We start from the raw sequence: 17394 nt of genomic DNA on the forward strand, positions 1-17394 counted from the left end.
AGTCATCAGTATCAAAATTAATTGCACACCTTTATATGTTAATGCTGATTCGTAATGAGGTTTTACAAATTTCATGTTTGAAAATGTCTTCCCACGGATAGGTACTTCCCAATACTGATATCAGTCGATGAGCACAAAATTTTTAACTGCACGTATTTATCGCTTGAAAGACATTTATAGGGAATTCCCTGGTGGTCCAGTGGTTAGGACTCCACGTTTCCAGTGTAGGGGACATGGATTAGATCCTTGGTTGGGGAACTAAGATCCTACATGCTGCGCAGAGTGGCAAAAAAAAAAAAAAAAAGAAAGAAAAGAAAGAAAGAAAGACATTTATAGAATTCTATTAGATTTTTCTCTTGATGTTTGCTTTTTAGCAGTTTAATCACTTCAATTGAAGGTTATGTGGAAGCTCCTCAGTTGCAGTTAATGGATTTTGAAATGTGCACATTTCTTTTGGGTTTACATTAAGGTCTAAAAACGGCTCCTGGAACTGTAGTATGAGCTCAGATAATATACCTGCTGCAAACGTGTGTGGGAATAATGGAACTCTTGCTTCTTGTTTCAACTTTTGACAACATGTTAACATTAGTTGTGATCCCAACAACATTAGTTCTTGTTGAAATGACTTTACCATAGTGTGAATTCCATGTATAAACAGTTTTCCCTTGTGATTTTAGATAGAATTCATTAAGAAACATTATCAATCTGCAGCAAAAGCTAATTTCCAAAGCTGGTCAATGTTTGACAATAGTGGTTGAGAGCAGTTCTTCTTATTCAGAAAAGTTTCAGTCTTGGTCCTGAGGTCAAAAACTGAAATAAACTTTACGACTACTGAACCATTGAACTGCTGTGTTATAGACCAGGTCAGGACTTTCAGCTACTATTTCTGACAAGAATTCATGGAACTGTTGCCAGGTAAGTCCACAACAGCAACTAAAGTTCACTGTTGACAATATTGGTTCAATAACACATGATTCAAATATTTTCCACAACATATCCATTGATTTAAATAATACAACAAATAACCCTACACTTTAACACCTTATATTATCACAAGCATTGTAAGTTTGTCCTGTTAATCCTTTTTCTACTCTTCACATATTTTTTCCACCATCAGTTGTAGCACATCTTAGCAGATTCCACTTCAGGTTGTACTCAGTTTCTTAACTTTGAAAATAGTTTTGCCTGTAGTTGTTACACCACAGGGTGTGCACAAAGGCTAATTTCCAACTTAGCACAGGCTCCTCAAGTAAGCTAACATACATCAACTCTTGTACAAAGAGTCACAGAAAAACACTCAAAATCATTTGCTTTCTTTTTAAATTGACTATTGATGTTACTCCTGTTGTCTGCAAAATTTTGGAGCAACTGTTATCATCGAAAGGCTGGTAGTTTTAAACAGGCTTACTTTCTCTGGTGGTGTTTCTTCAGCTGCTGCATCACACACGATTGAATTAACCCACCATAGGTAAGTGGCTTTCCTTGCTTGCCTAAAAAATGAGCCAATCAGAAACTGACTTTGGTTGCAGCCTCCTTTTCAATTTTTATTTCTGTAAAGGAATTCTGTGATTAGATATTCAATTTTAAATTTTCTAATTTTCCTGACCATTGCTTTCTGGTGAGTTAGAAGTCATTTGTTGGATGTTTAGACCGGTAATGCCAACATATATTGTGTTCTTTGTCATGTGACAGCTACCATATCATTGCGTGTTGCCACCTAATTCAGGAACAAAATAACCCATACTCCATCAAAGCTGTGATATTTGAAATCCACTTTCCCCTTCTCTTGTTTTGACATAATGACCACACTGGTAATAAAAAATAAATGCGTGGCATGGTAAAATATGCAGCACTGGGCTTCCCTGGTGGCGCAGTGGTCGAGAGTCCGCCTGCCGATGCAGGGGACACGGGTTCGTGCCCCTATCCCGGAAGATCCCACATGCCGCGCAGCGGCTGGGCCCGCGAGCCATGGCCGCGGAGCCTGTGTGTCCGGAGCCTGTGCTCCGCAACGGGAGAGGCCACAGCAGTGAGAGGCCCGCGTACAGCAAAAAAAAAAAAAAAAAAAAAAAAAATATGCAGCACTGAAAATACTGTTGATTTATAACTGTCACTGCCACGTGTAGGGCACCAAACAGCAGGGCAAAATGAGTGTGCCACGCATGCTCTCTGTGGCAACTCCTCAACGCTGCCAGTGTAGCAAAAAGCAACCACAGGCAATATGCAAATTTTAAAATGTGGTGGTGTTCCAATAAGACTTCATTTATGGGTACTGAAATTTAAATTTCATATAATTTTCACAACATGAAATGTTATTCATTTGATGTTTTTCAACCATTTAAAATATAAAAACCACTCTTAGCTGGGCGGGCCATACCAAAGCAGGAGGGTGGCTGTAATTTGCCAACACCTAATCTTTGGCGACAGACAGGAAGCAGAGGCCAAAGTCATCCCTGCTTTTCCGGAGTCTCCTGTTCCTGAGGGGCCCACCGCCCTGGAAAGATGTGCTGAGGGCTTGCTGCCAGCCGCATGTGGGCAAACGTGAGTAACAGCAGCGAGGAGCGAGCAAGCTGAAATGCTTCAGAGAGAAGAAAAAAGGGAAGGCTTCCCTGATCATCACTAAAACAGAAGGAATCTCCTTATTTTTTCTTCCATTTACAACTCTATTTTTACCTTTGTTCAGAGAGTCCTCAAGAGCCTCACTTAATCCAGACGCATGGGCTGGGGGTCTGAATTACAATCTGGATTTGCACAGTTTGTCTGGACTTGGTGGACAGGTGGGAAAGACAAGAGGGGCCTATGGCTGCCACGTGGGAGAAACAGTCTCGGTGAAGGGCTCCCGACTTTGTCACACGACACCCCAGACGCCAGCCTGAAACACCGCCAGGGAAGAGGTGAAGCCGGAAGAAGAATGCTGGACCCTGGAAACCAGAAGGAACAAAAATGACCCTGGGAGACAGGAACGGGGACAAGGGACAGCATTTAGAGGAGGAGAAGGGGAAGCAGCAGAGTCTCCGCGTTCACTCCTCAGAGTCTCCCGGGAGCTATTTTAGTTACATAGTTAAATGAAAAGACAACCAGAGATAAACGTGTTCCACACTTCCAGGTTCAGGAAAGCCATGCCTGTCGTGGTTCATGAGAACAACGCAGTCCTTCCAGAATCACCAAGCTCACTCAGCCCATATGCCAAGAGTCTACATGAATTGATATTAGTCTCACCGGTAACTCCGCTTCGGGTGGTCACGGCAGCTGAAGGGATCGTCTGGCTGCAGGTTGTGCTATGTGATCCCCAAAAGTCGAGGTCATCATGGTGGCCAGAGCCTGGGCTGGAAGTTGGAGGCTGTCACTGGTCAGGTGTGGCATCTTGAACAAGCTGCTTCAACTCTTAGGTTTCCTCCAAGGTTTCTACCTCACCCAGTGATTCTCACCCTTGCACGTGCACAGCCCTTGTTAATACGCAGGCTCTGAGTAGGTCTGGGCCGGGCCTGAGGATCTGCGTTTCTAACAGGCAGAATGGGCGATGCTGATGCTGCAAGTCCCCGGACTGCGCCAGGTGGCGAGGGCCTAGATGACCTCTCTGCCCTCGCTAGTCCTAAATCAGCCGAAGGCTCAAGGCAGGCGTGGGCTCTTACTTTTCCGAGCGTACCCGTTTCTCTGGTGAAAGTGCCCGGACTCTCCCCCCACCTCCCTTACGTCATCTCAGCCACCATCACCTGCTTACAGAAGGACCAAAATCTGCCGCCCCAGGCCTCACCTTCACCCCTTCGACCTGTCCCTTTATATCAAACGATCTACTTGACATGCCCACTTAAATGTCCCGGAAGCCCTTAGCACTCAAAGTCCTGAACTGCAGGGAGACGGTGTAGGAGACCTGCTCCACCTCAAAGGCTCCCGATACCAGTGACAGCACGGCCGCCACCAAGCTGCTCAGGCCAGCGCCTCCACTCCTGCCCGCCCCCCCCCGCCCCCCGCCCCTCACTCTGTCTGATCCACACCCCAAGGCCTGCCAGCTCTCCTTCCTAAGCGGCTCTGGACTCCATCCACTTAGGAACAGATACCTGCAAGGCCTCTCACTTCCTCATTTCGTCAGGCTCTGAACATACTCTTTCTTCGAGATTCTAGAACATTGCCACCACCACCTGGCTAACTCCCATTCACCCATTAGGTTAGCAGCCTAACCCTCGGGGAGCCTCACCCCCTACAGTCCCTGGACCAGAAGAGGGTCCCTGTTCACACCCTGACCCTAATAACACTCAGCTCAACTGGAGTTGAGTCCCACCCCCAGGAACAGTGATGGACTTGGCGTCACCCCTAGGACGTAGTCAAGTGCCTTGCACATGACAGGTGGTCATGATACATTTCTCTCAGGTAGTCCTCATGTCACCTGCCTCAAGACATACCCGCTCCCTCCAGCTAGTAAGACATTTTACTTCAGAGTAGGACCTTCCGTTTATAAATTCTACTTCCAGGGTTAGTACTGACTGCTTTCTTTGATTCGGAGTGTCTTCTGCAGGCAGCGGGGGAGATGTTTCAAGTTCACTCCGGTTTTATCTGACCAGTGAGGGGAGTCACCGCTAGCGCCCCGCTCCTAGTGAAAGCCAGGCAGGGCCCTCACCCACAGAGCAAGCTGAGCTGCGGAGAAGGACCGCAGCTGGTGACTACGGGGGACGCCTCACGGGACGAGCCCTAACTTGACTCCTCCTGGACCAGTGCAGATGTGAAATCATTGCCCTTACACGTGGGCAGGAAGGAGGCACCTTCAGAAAAGTGTCCACGGTCTCAGCAGCGCCCACCTCCCCACGCCGGGGGCAGGACCTGGGCGGCAGTCGTACTGAGTCAGAGAGTGGTGGTGATGAAGGCCGTGTGAGCCCCCCTGCAAACGGCAGAGCATCTCTCAGGTCTGACAGTCTTAGTTAGACTCACCCCCATCCTACTCTGATCCGAGGTGTGCAGTCAGCACCAGGGCTCCTGCTGGCCAGGCCCTCACGCCAAAGGCATGTCCATGGGGCAGAGATGTGTAAGCAGGTCAGGGAAAGACGGAGAGCTATTAAGAGGCACAAAAGCAGCCCAGTTCGGTTTACGAGAAGGCTGTCCATTGTATGTGAAATTTAGGATCATGGGGAACTCTCATCTCCCCAAAGCATTTTATCTACCTCAGGGAGACATTTAAATCCGTTATTAGATCCATCGTGAGCTCCATCCAGCTGCAGCCACAGGCCATGTGATGCACGTGCTTCTGGGCGGTAACGTCAACCACACACACATGTTCTAACTCGAAGGAACAGACTTCCTGTCTTAAGACGTTTCTGTCCTCATGCTTGCTCTGAGGAAAGGAGGAAGAGAAAAGGGGTCACATTACAGGCCCCCAAGCTGGTGGAGGTACAGAGCCCTCTAACATATGAACAAAATAAAGAATAAAAACAAAATAACCGAGCAGCAGCTAGCTCCTTAAAGCTTTTAACGTGGGTTATAACTAAGTTCTGAAAGCTTCCCCAATTATATCGCTGTTTATGAACTTGGGAACTTTGGGAACCTTTCTCCCTAAGTCAAATCTCTGAAGGCTAAACATGTAAGATATGCCTTCAGGTGGGAAAAGGGGCGTGGGGAGAGGCCAGCGGACACATGACAGCCAGGCTGAATGACAGTGCTTGTTAAGAAATGGGCCCTTTCCATAGTTAGGCCTCCAAACGGCTTTTTGTAAGTTAGAGAAAAATCCTTTATAAAACATTTAAATATCACACATTATATCAGGGCAAACTACAAAACACACAACCTCAAAATTCTAAAATAGATGTAGGTACTGTGCAGTAGCAAAATCAAGTAGTAAGGGAATAACATCCAGTTACAGACTCCAGAAATAAAAGTAAACTGGAAAATAATCCTATTTAATCATTCATAGAGAACACTACTCAGTTTCCCATAGGATGTTTGTTAAATTTATATAGAAGAAGATCCATTCATACTGTGGACTCAAGCTCTCTAGTTACAAATTATATTTATTGAGCACTTCCTACATTGTGCTAAGATTCTTATGTACATTTATCTCAGTGAAGCCTGCATAAAATCCCAGAGTGGATACTACAGTTATTCCCATTTTACCAAAAACAACAAAAAAAAAGGAAAGTGAGGCTTAGAGAAGTAAAACAACTTGCCCAGGATAAGAGCACAGATAGCAAGGATTTGAACCTGATTCTAGAGTTGAAAACCGCAGCCACTGCACTGTGGAGCCCTCCGGAATGTGTGCACGCTCAGGCCAGGTGGCTCATGCCCTGGAGAATCCGCCACTGGACCAACAAAGACCACGTGAGACTGAGGTGTGAAGCAGCACGGCCCAGCCCCATCTCTGGGAAATAAACTTAACACGTGCCATTCTCATGGGACATCTGAGAGCTACTGATAGGATGTCACACCAACCCCTTCCAAAAGGGAAGATGACAAGAAACAAACTGTGAAAGGTTTACACACTTACATCTGCTATTTTTGCCTTTCTTAGAGGTTTATATTATTTTATAATGCAGGCTAAGTTGTGAATTTTAATTACCCATTGATATATATTTAATTATATACACTTCAATAATGAAACTATTTTAAAACGTTCTTCAGACTCCTGTGCGGTTAGCCAAGCTTATCTCTGGGCCCTCCGAGTCATCCTATACAAGGGCACAGTCACCTGTAAAGCCACTTAAAAAGCAGAGACCCAGGCTTCACTCCCAACTCTCTGAATCAAAAATTCTGGGAGCATGATCAGCCCATTTGTGATTTTATAAAGTTCTATGGGTGAGTCCGATGTGTGGCAGGGTTGAAAACTCGTTTTAAATTGATGAGCACTGATTTAACAGTTTGGTAAGATCACCTAGGGTTCACCAAACACACCGTTTCTTTCCCCTAGATCTTGCTTACGGATTTGCTGGGCAATTAATGGAGCAGTGCCTGAAGTCAACTACTTCACCCAGCTCAGGATCCCGTGTGTCACGTCACCTCTTCAAGAGACTGGGGCTTGCCCGCAATGTACGTGAAAAGACTTTCTCCTTAGGGTCACTATTTCACTACATCGTGCTTTAGATCTTTAAAAACATAAATAATCCTTTGACACCATCAGGAGTCATCTTAGTGTCCAGGGAGTTGACAAGCCCCATCCTCACCCAGCCTGCTACTGCATTCCTATGCAACAGTGAGTCAAGGGTGACTCACCAACTCACCACCCTGGGCTCTATTTTAACCAATTCAACACTCTCCTGGCAAAGCTGTTCCTTCTTGACAGACCTCCCTGGGCCCCAGCCCTAGGCCCAGCTGCGCGGCTGGTGTCACTGGCCCTGCCTGAGGAAGAACCGCCACACACCCAGGGCCTGCCCCTCTATTGGGTCTGTTTCCTCCCCTTTGACTGCAGCTTCAGCTAAAGACCTGAGGCAACTATAGTGATTAATGAGTAAATATTGGGAGTAAAATTTACAATAAAGTACAATTTTACACAAGTAATTTAAATAAACTGTGGTCTTTAAAACAAACAAATGTATATAACTCCTACATGGCCTTTCTACATGTTGCAACCTGAAAAATCCTCAAGTATCTTTCTAGATCTGAGAGCATACGGTTGACCACACCCGAGCCTGCATCACCCAAGGGGGCGCCACCTTCATCCGGAACGGGTGTGCGCTCACTTACGGCCCACCTCCTCCATCCTTCACCAGGAGCTTTGTCACCCATTTTTCCTGCCGCACATTTAAACTGCGTGTTACCAGCCAACAAGATTCCTACCGCAGTACCCCTGCTCCTTCAGAGCCCAGCTGAGACTGGACAATGACATCCAGTTAAGGCACAAGGAAGCGAACTGAAGATTCATCTTCCCTCCTCGCTGCTCGGAAGCAGCGTCCCCAAGTCCTGCTGCAGGTGGCAGGGAATTCATGACATGCCAAGACTGAAACTTAGTCATTCCCACCGCTCTCTTTCATAAAAGGTCATACCCTCAAGGTGTGAAATTATGTAAAAAAAACGAAACAAAAACCCTGTGTTTTGGGCTTCCCTGGTGGCGCAGTGTCTGAGAGTCCGCCTGCCGATGCAGGGGACACGGGTTCGTGCCCCGGTCTGGGAAGATCCCACATGCCGCGGAGCGGCTGGGCCCGTGAGCCATGGCCGCTGAGCCTGCACGTCCGGAGCCTGTGCTCCGCAACGGGAGAGGCCGCAACAGTGAGAGGCCCCCGTACCGCAAAAAAAAAAAAAAAAACAAAAACCACAAAAAAAAACCCCATATTCATGTAAAGAAGCTGATACTGAAACCTGTGGGGCTCTACCTAGTTATGCGGTACACATTTAAATCATTGTGTTTTAGTTGGAGAAATACTTCCGTCTTTGAAGATCTCAGGTAAGAAAACTGACGACAAATACCTCGGGCCCTCTGTGTTAAAGTGAATGGTATCCCCAAAAATTACGATGCAAGAACACCTTAGGTCTTTTATCATGTTTTCCTGTGAGCAGCTGAAACCAGGGACCTTGGCTGTACATAGTGCCAAAGAGAAAGAAAAACGCACAAACCGACAAGACCACTTACCGTCCTAAATGAGTCTTCCACAAAAAAATAACGAGTGCTTTAAACACAGGGATATAGGAATGACTAGTTAGAGTGTGGAAGCCCAGGTGATGGTTCTCGGGGCCGGGGAGCCAGGTTACCGCTGTGCATTATGAGGGAGGATGAGGGATACAGTAAGCTATGTTCTTAGGGTTTTCTTGTTCTTTGTCCTAAAAATTACTTGATGTATGTTTTCACCCTAGGAAACAAGTCTAGGGAAGGAGATCCATGGTTAAGAAAATGAGACCTTCTACTCTGCACTTCCTGACACACCAAAGGCTTCCCCAATGTCGAGCAGTCCCAAGGATTCTCAGAAATGTGAATAGACTCCGTATACCGATCGGTTTTCCTCCTAACCCTAATCTTAAAATTTCAACCTTTTTTTTCATATATGGCACTAAGACCAAGTTCTGTATCTGGAATGAACCGTCTGATGTTAGCTTTGGTCACCACTGCAAAAATGGATATAAAAATGAGTACTGAACTTGTGTTCTGAGAGCTCACACAGCAAAGGCAGGCCGCAAGGAAACCGGGGAACTGATCTAGAAGAAATGTAGCCTTTACTATCTCACCACCGTATTGCCTTATTGTAACAGGGAGTTTAACAACACAGGAGCTGGGAAAGACGATACAGTAGCAAACAGAGTAGTCACCTTGTGGGCCTCACATGGTTATTGTAGCCTAAATGATTTTTCACATGTATCACTAGGTCTAATGTTCGTTAAATAAAAATAAGCCTAAGTTTTTTGGAGTCTGTTATACAAAATGTGCCACTTACCTATAAAATGCTCATTATCCTAAGAAAAACACTAAAGGAAGTTTCTTTCATACATGTGGGAAGTGCACTTTATGTAGACAATCTGAACTTTACAAAGTCACATTTAAATTTACAGTAAGTTTTTTGCCTTCTGAAAGCCACCTTAATGTATACTAATGTATACAGGCGAACTTATTAAAAAAACAGGAGACTTCAGGTTATGATTAATTCACTGTGGCAGGAATTCTAGACCTTCTTGTATCAAGTCCCTGACAGGCCCCCATCAAGGATCTGGGGAAAGAGGAACGATATTATTTGTATTTCCTCTTGCTTCCAAGCAGGTCAAATCCTAGAGAAAATCATCTAACTCTCACAGCCATCCTAAACATTACGGACTATGAGCACTTTGAATCAAAGAGAAACTGTGAATATCAAGTAAACAATTTAAAAAAATCAAAATGGTCTGTTAAACCTCCAATGTTTACTTTCCAAGATTTTTGAAGCCTACGTTGATGTAACTACTGTTTTCCTTTCTACACATTTGACTAAACTGATAGTCAGTATACCTACCAGACCATTACCTGGACCAGGTTAATTGCATAGAAAGATTTCGACTATGTTTACATTTTTCTTAAATTAATTTTAAAAAAGCATAGTAAAGAGTCTGAGGACAAATTATTCAACTGTTTATCATACATAAGACCGCATGACTATAATACAAAGGGGGGTTCTTTTTCATTTAACGTTACAATATACACAGCAAGTCCGGACCAGATCTTACAATCTGCACACAGGTATTTAACCTTTTCCATGCTGTTTATGTTTACAATGCACAGAAGTCCTGTAACCAAACCGTGTAGTAAAGCACACAAAACTGGACTGTAACATAACACAGTATGCGGAAGCATTGGATTTTATGACTTCCTTTATGTAAATAGCGGTTTAAAAACTGCTTTCGTTTTTTGGTGCTTGCTAAGATGTGGCAACCAGCACAGAAAAAAATGACCTGACCCATGTATCTTCACCTTATATTCCTAAACAGCAGTAACTACTGAATTCCTTTTGATATTGCTAGACTCAAGATGACGTCCTTTTATTCACTGTAAACTTTATGAACTACTGAGTTCAAAAATCCATCCACAGGCTTGACATTTAATTACAAAATAAATATGGATTTCCTGATTAACAACTAAAAAATTTTTTGTGGTTTATAAAAATTGATATTCCCAAGTTTCCATTCACATAGTTTTAAGCCTTTTTTCTTCTGTCACTGTTTACATATAAAAACCTGCTCTTGTTCAGAAAAACTTGATCTAGTCAGCCACATGGAATTGACCAATAAAAAGTAATGTGGTGCTTCTGCTGAGTCGTTTTGAACAGGGTTATCGGCAGAGGTAGATTACTGCTTCTTTTCTAGGCTTCTTTGATCCCGGACATGTAAATTCCTTAATCTTCATTCTCCCAACTCAACCGCTCAAAAGTTTAACACCATAAAATTGGTCAATTTAAAATGGGAACACAAATTTAGCAACTGCCAGACTGTGTTACATTAAGGCAGCATAATCTCAAAACTAGGCACCTGTTAAACACCAGCCTGTTCCTTTCAGGTCATGCATCAAAGTTTTTGCTTTACTCGTGCTCATATTTTGGACCTGTTGGTGCAATCAAGGTCTTGCTTTCAAGTTTACAAGTAGGTTAATCAGGAATACAAGAATCAACTGCTGGTTCCACAGCTTCTGGATCCAGTGTCCCTTTACCTTCAGAAGCCTGAACACATTTAGGATGTAACAGCTGTTGTAATCTTGAGTTAGATGTCAATCTATTATGTTCAGTACACAGATTGCTGTAAATGTATTGGCTATGGATTCAACAACAGTTCCAGTTTTGTTTAAGCAATAGTACAGCCATAATTTTCAACTGACATTTAAAAATGGTCTAGTTACACCTTGTGTCAAAGTGCAGAACTGCTACATTATTGGTTACAGACATCTATGTGCTATAAAAACAGCTTTGGTACAATAAATTATCAAAAAAGAAAATAAATTTTTGTAAAATTCACAGCATAATTGTGAGGCAAAAAAGCAGTCACATAAAATTCTGCATTTTTTTTTTTAAAAATGTTCAGGATGAACAGAAGACATCTTTGTGCAGAAGAAATGGTGGAGATACCACGTGCCGAGAAAAAGCAAAAGAAAAAGTAAAAAGCAGGAAGGGACACAGCTGTAGCTATTTCCATCAAAGCAAACCACTACTTCTGTGACCTTCAACCAATAAGGAAGTCAACTTTATGACACACGCAAAGTGACCTTGCAATACCTTACAATTAGTGGGTCACAAAAGTCTATTTTAAAAGAAAGGCCTCTTGAATTACCCATTCTCTGTGTTTTCAGCATTAAGGACTGTCTGCAAAAGCATGTCCAAAAGTGATTGCATCTGAAATGGTAGGCTCTTCTAATTTCGAGTCCAAATCCATAAGGCCAAAGGTTATCCCAAAGACCACCACTCAGACCTCCCCGGGACTGGCCACAACTGACCCGTTGATTGCTTCTCAGTGCACCTTGGTTAGGAGACCAGTCACGTTCCATCACTATCTCACTGTGGCCTCAACAACGGGAGACCCACAGGGTCCCAGGCAACTGCTGCTTTGCTCCTCAGTAGGTTCAGACAGGAGAGCTCTGAGCCCGCCACTCAGCATGCTTACTGTGCCTTACAAACTCCAATACAACCGTCCCTTCCACACAGCTGAAGGTGATGTTTGTGTGAGCTGGAGGTCCCTCTTCCTTACAGTACTGCATTTCCGTGCCCAAGTGTGTTTAGAGGACTTAAAAACCCAAATTCCCCACCCCCACCCTAAACAAAATGAAAACAAAACAAAAACGGGAAGGAAAAAAGGAAAAACAAAAATGGAAGGAAAAACACCCTCATGGGGCCCTTTATGCAAATTATGTGCAGTGCCTTTTATTTTAAAATTAGTTGGCAAATGATTAAGACCAACATCTGAACAACAACTTCTGTGGAAGAGAAAGACAAAAACCCCACTATGACTGGGATGTGGCGAGTTAAAATGGGGGAGGCAAAAAGAGGACACCTCTGAGCTATCCGTGAAGATGGGTTTGGACATGGCTCTTTTAAAAACTTCATTGTCCCTTTGCAATCTTTTCAAGTTAAAAAAAAAAAAAAAAGTCAGCTTTGCCCTCTTGTAGCGGTTCAGTGTGTTAATCTCCTTCTGATTCAAGCAGCTTTGCACTTTGTTTTTTGGAAAAAAACACCACTTCTATAAAAACACACAAGAAACAAACTCAAGTTTCAATTTAGTCACGAGCTAGCTACAGGACTCTGTTGCACACAAACTCCTGTCATGGGGGACTCTTCTCTATCAGCCCCTTGCCTCATTGTCAGATGTCCTTCAGTCATGTAATGTGCAGGACCTGTATTAGCAGAAAATTGGTATGTTGGATGTCCAGCTATGCCAGTCTCTTGGCGGGGATTGGAGTAGACGGTTAAATTAACGTCCATAGCTCCATTCTGTCCAAAGTCCAAGGTATTAGCAGCCACTGGGCGATTCTGGTAGGCTTGATTGCCTTGATTACCAGTAGAGGAGGAAGATGTGGAGGAAGAAGTAGTTGAGGAAGACAGGGATGTCATGGAGTGGTGACTATGGCCAACCTCCATAGAATCCTGGGTAGAGGAGCTATTTGTTGGAGAATTGTAGACCCTCGGCCTGGTCCGGTTACCCAAGGCTTGTTGTCCATGGTGGTGGTGGTGATGGTGGTGGTGGTGATGGTGATGGGAACTGTTTCCATGGTGATGATGCAATGCATTCTGTTGAGGGGCTACATGAAAGGTTGTTTCTTGAACAGGATGAGTTTCAACAGTGACTTGTGTAGGAGCTTCAGTGCCTGACCAACCAATGGGAGCAGGAAATTGCTGACGCACCTGTAAGAACAGATTTTAAAACGATTTATTAAGAGTACCGTTTCCAAGTTTTAATCTTCAATAAAAAGTTATAACACTAGCATTTACATTAGTTAGAGAGAGGGTTTTGAAACTTTAATGTGTTAGACAGTTCTTTAACACAAACTTCCAAATGTGTTCAAGAGTGAAAAATATTTTATTATGAAACCTTCAATTTTTAGCAAGTTATACCCATACTCATATATTTTACTTGCCACTTTCTTTCCGTGGGGGCACTGTTTATGACAGGGGTCAGCAAACTTCTTCTGGAAAGGGCCAGACAGTAAATACTTCTGACAGGTCCAAAAGGCATTCTTTACTTTCCCCCTAAAGCTCCTCCTCTCTCCAATCTTTCCTGTTTTAATAGAGCCACTAGTACCCATCTAGCTTTTCAACCATTCCTCCATCCAAACAATCAGCAAGTACTACTAAAGCTACCTCCAAAATAGAACCCAAATCTGGCCTCTTTTCTCCATCTCCACCACGACTACTCTATCCTAGGTCACTATCATCTCTTGCCTAGACTAATACAACAGCCTCCTAAATCGACTCCCATCTTCCATCCTTGCCTTTTTCCAAACCACTCTCCAAAGAGTAGCAAGAACAGTCTTTTTAAAACACAAATCCAAATTAGGCAAGAAAAAAGTCATCCACATTGGAAATAAAGAAGTAAAATGGTCAATACCTGCAGATGATGTAACATTATATATGGAAAACCCTAAAGACTCCGTTAGAAAACTGTTAGAATAAATGAATTCAATAAGGTTGCAGTATATAAAATCAATACACAAAAATCGACTGCATTTCTATACACTAATAATGAAACAGAAAAAGAAAACAATCCCATGTACAACTGTATCAAAAAGAATAAAATATCAAGAAATAGGGCTGCCCTGGTGGCGCAGTGGTTGAGAGTCCGCCTGCCGACGCGGGGGACACGGGTTCGTGCCCCGGTCCAGGAAGATCCCACATGCCGCGGAGCGGCTGGGCCCGTGAGCCATGGCCCCTGAGCCTGCGCATCCGGAGCTTGTGCTCCGCAACGGGAGAGGCCACAACAGTGAGAGGCCCGCGTACCGCAGAAAAAAAAAAAAGTATCAAGAAATAACTTTAACCAAGGAGGTAAAAGACCTCTAGAAGAAGAAGGTCTGGAAGAAGAAGACACAAATAAATGGAAAGATAGTCCATGCTCACAGACTGGAAGAATGTAAGAATCAATGTTGTTAAAATGTCCAAACTACCCAAAGCAATCTCCAGATTCAATGCAATCCCCCACAAAATTACAATGTCATTTTTCCAAAATAAATAAATAAATAATAATAATAATCCTAAAATTTGTAACCCACAAAGAAACCCAAATAGCAAAAGCAATCTTGAGAAAGAAGAACAAAGACGGAGGCATCATGCTCCCTGGTATCTAACTATACTACAAAACTATAGCAATTAAAACAGTATGGTACTGACATAAAAACAGGTACACAGATCAATGGAATGGAAGAGAGAGCCCAGAAATAAATCTACACATATATGGTCAATTAATTTATGACAAAGGAACCAAGAATATACAATGGAGAAAGAACAGTCTCTTCAATAACTGGTGTTGGGGAAAAGTAGATAGCCACATACCAAAGAATGAAACTCAACCACACTATCTTACACCAAACACAAAAATTAACTCAAAATGGATTAAAGACTTGAATGTAAGACCTGAAACCATAAAACTCCTAGAAGAAAACATAGGCAGTAATAAGCTCCTTGACACAGGTCTTGGTGATGATTTTTTGAATCAGACACCAAAGCAAAAGCAACAAAAGCAAAAATAAATAAATGGGACGACATCATACTAAAAAGCTACTGCCCAGTAAAGGAAACCATCAACAAAATGAAAAGGCAACTTACTGAAGGGGAGAAAATATTTGTCAATCATATTATCTGATAACAGGCTAATATCCAAAATATATAAAGAACTGATAAAACTCAACAGCAAAAATCCAAACAATCTGATTGAAAAATGGGCAGAAGATCTGACTAGACATGTTTCCAAAGAAGACATACAGATGGCCAACAGGTAGAGGAAAAGAAGCTCAACATTATGAACCATCAGGGAAATTCAAATCAAAACCACAACGAGATATCACTTCACACCCATGAGAATGGCTATTATCAAAAAAGACAACAAATAGTAAGTGCTGGTGAGGATGTGGAAAAAAGGGAACCCTCATGCACTGCTTGGTGGGAATATAAATTAGTGCAGCCACTACGGAAAACAGTATGGAGGAGGTTCTTCAAAAAATTAAAAACAGAACTACCATATGACCCTGCAATTCCACTTCTGGGTATTTATACGAAGAAACCAACAACAGTATCTTGAAAAGATGTATGTACCCCCATGTTCATTCACTTCAGCATTATTTACAATAGCCAAAATATGGAAACAACCTAAGTGTCCATTGATGGATGAAGGGATAAAAATAATCCAAAGTCCATAAACAATCTGGCCAGTGCTCATGTCTCCAACCTTCTCCTCTAGCCATCCTCCTCTTGCTGCCTAAGTCCCTACTACACAGGATCTTCCTTCTATTCCTCTACCTAGTCAACATCTTTCAAAAGCCTCAGGGGGTCTGTACTTACTGTTCCCTTCTGCCTAGAATGCTCTGATTTCTAATTTCTGCTTGGATGATTCTTTCTCAGCATTTCAGTTCCAGAGTCTTCCCTCATCACTCTGGCTAATGCTCCCCCAACTTCTGTGGCAGAGGTTCCAAACTGTCCTCAAAAAACATACTCTTCCTCCTGAGCACAAGGCTGCACTACGCTTACTCCCCAGCCTCCCCTGTACTTAGACATGGCCACATGACTGTTTTAGTCAATGGAATATGAATGAAGGTTCCTATGTCACAGCCAGATCTGGCCCACAAAATACATCCCAAGTCCTTCTGCCTGCCAGATGCAGCAGACAACGAGGCCCTTGGGGATGGGGCAGTCATAAGATGGTAGGAACCCAGGATGTGGGAGAGAGCCACGCCACTAACCTGAATACCCACTCTGGACTATTACATAAAAAAGAAACTTCACATTCTTTAAGCTACCACATTTTGGGGGGTCTACCTGTTATCAGCTCGGCCTATCTGAATTAATACCTTCCACCCAACAAATCACTATTCTCTATTACATTATCCTGTCTTATTTTCTTTTTAACAGTTAACAGTACTTGCAGTTTCTATTCATTTGATTCGTTTTATTTATTTTCTGTGTCACGGTAAGCTCTAGGAAGGCAAAGCCTGTGTCTTTATCACCAGTGGCTAGCACAGATCATTAAGACCACTCAACAAAGGTGGTCTCAGAATCAAAATTCAAGAAATACTATTGAAAATAATCCAGTAGAAAAATAGGCAGAAAGTTCTCAGAAAATACTAATGGCTCTTAAACTATGAAGCTACTTAAATTCATGGAAAGAAGGAATAAGCGAAATGTAACTATACTCTGTCCAATACCAGGTTTTTCAGTTCAGACTGATCCAAAGGTGATCACACTGACTGCTTCTCCAAACTGTTAGTGGGAGGCTAAACTGGTAAAACTATATGGAGAGCAATTTGGCAACAGCTATCAAAATGACAAACCACATTACTCTCTGACCCAGCAATTTCACATCCAGGAACTCATATCACATATAAACTGCATGTGTGTGGATGATTTATATATAGGGTTATTTATTATAGCATTATTTGCAGTAGTAAAAAAGAATGGAAATAAGCAAAATGTCCATTAATAGGGAACTACTGCAATGACTTGGAATATCTAAACAATGGAATACTGTGTGACTGTTAAAAAACAAAAGAAAAAGAATGAAAAAGCTCTCTATATGATACAGAAAGAGCTCCATAATATATATTTAAAAATATATGTAGAACATGTTAAAATAAAAAAACAAGATGTGAAACAGTGTGCACGGTATGCTAACCATTTGTGTACAAAGGTTAGGTGAAGGATATACATTCGTATTTGCTTGCATATGTATAAAACATCGCAGAAAGACTACATAAAACTAATAACATTAATTTAGAAACTGGGAGTAAGGGATGGAAGAAGGAAGGTCATTCTAAAGAATTAGGGAAAGCCTCTGGCAGTG

The 17394-nt window shown here is 42.8% G+C and overlaps 1 protein-coding gene across 8 annotated transcripts in view; it reads right to left on the reverse strand.

The window, feature by feature from the left end:
* Window positions 1-9988: 9988 nt before the first annotated feature.
* Window positions 9989-17394, reverse strand: part of DYRK1A (dual specificity tyrosine phosphorylation regulated kinase 1A) — a 146623-nt gene continuing 139217 nt past the window's right edge. For all 8 annotated transcript variants that reach the window (XM_081234254.1, XM_081234253.1, XM_081234256.1 and 5 more), the window contains one exon: window positions 9989-13253. In XM_081234254.1, the coding sequence (XP_081090380.1) occupies window positions 12633-13253 (621 nt within the window). In that variant the 3' untranslated portion in view covers window positions 9989-12632. The remainder of the gene's footprint in view (window positions 13254-17394) is intronic.

This window comes from Mesoplodon bidens (genome assembly GCF_964165515.1).
Source record: "Mesoplodon bidens genome assembly, chromosome: 5".
Classification (NCBI taxonomy): Eukaryota; Metazoa; Chordata; class Mammalia; order Artiodactyla; family Ziphiidae; genus Mesoplodon; species Mesoplodon bidens.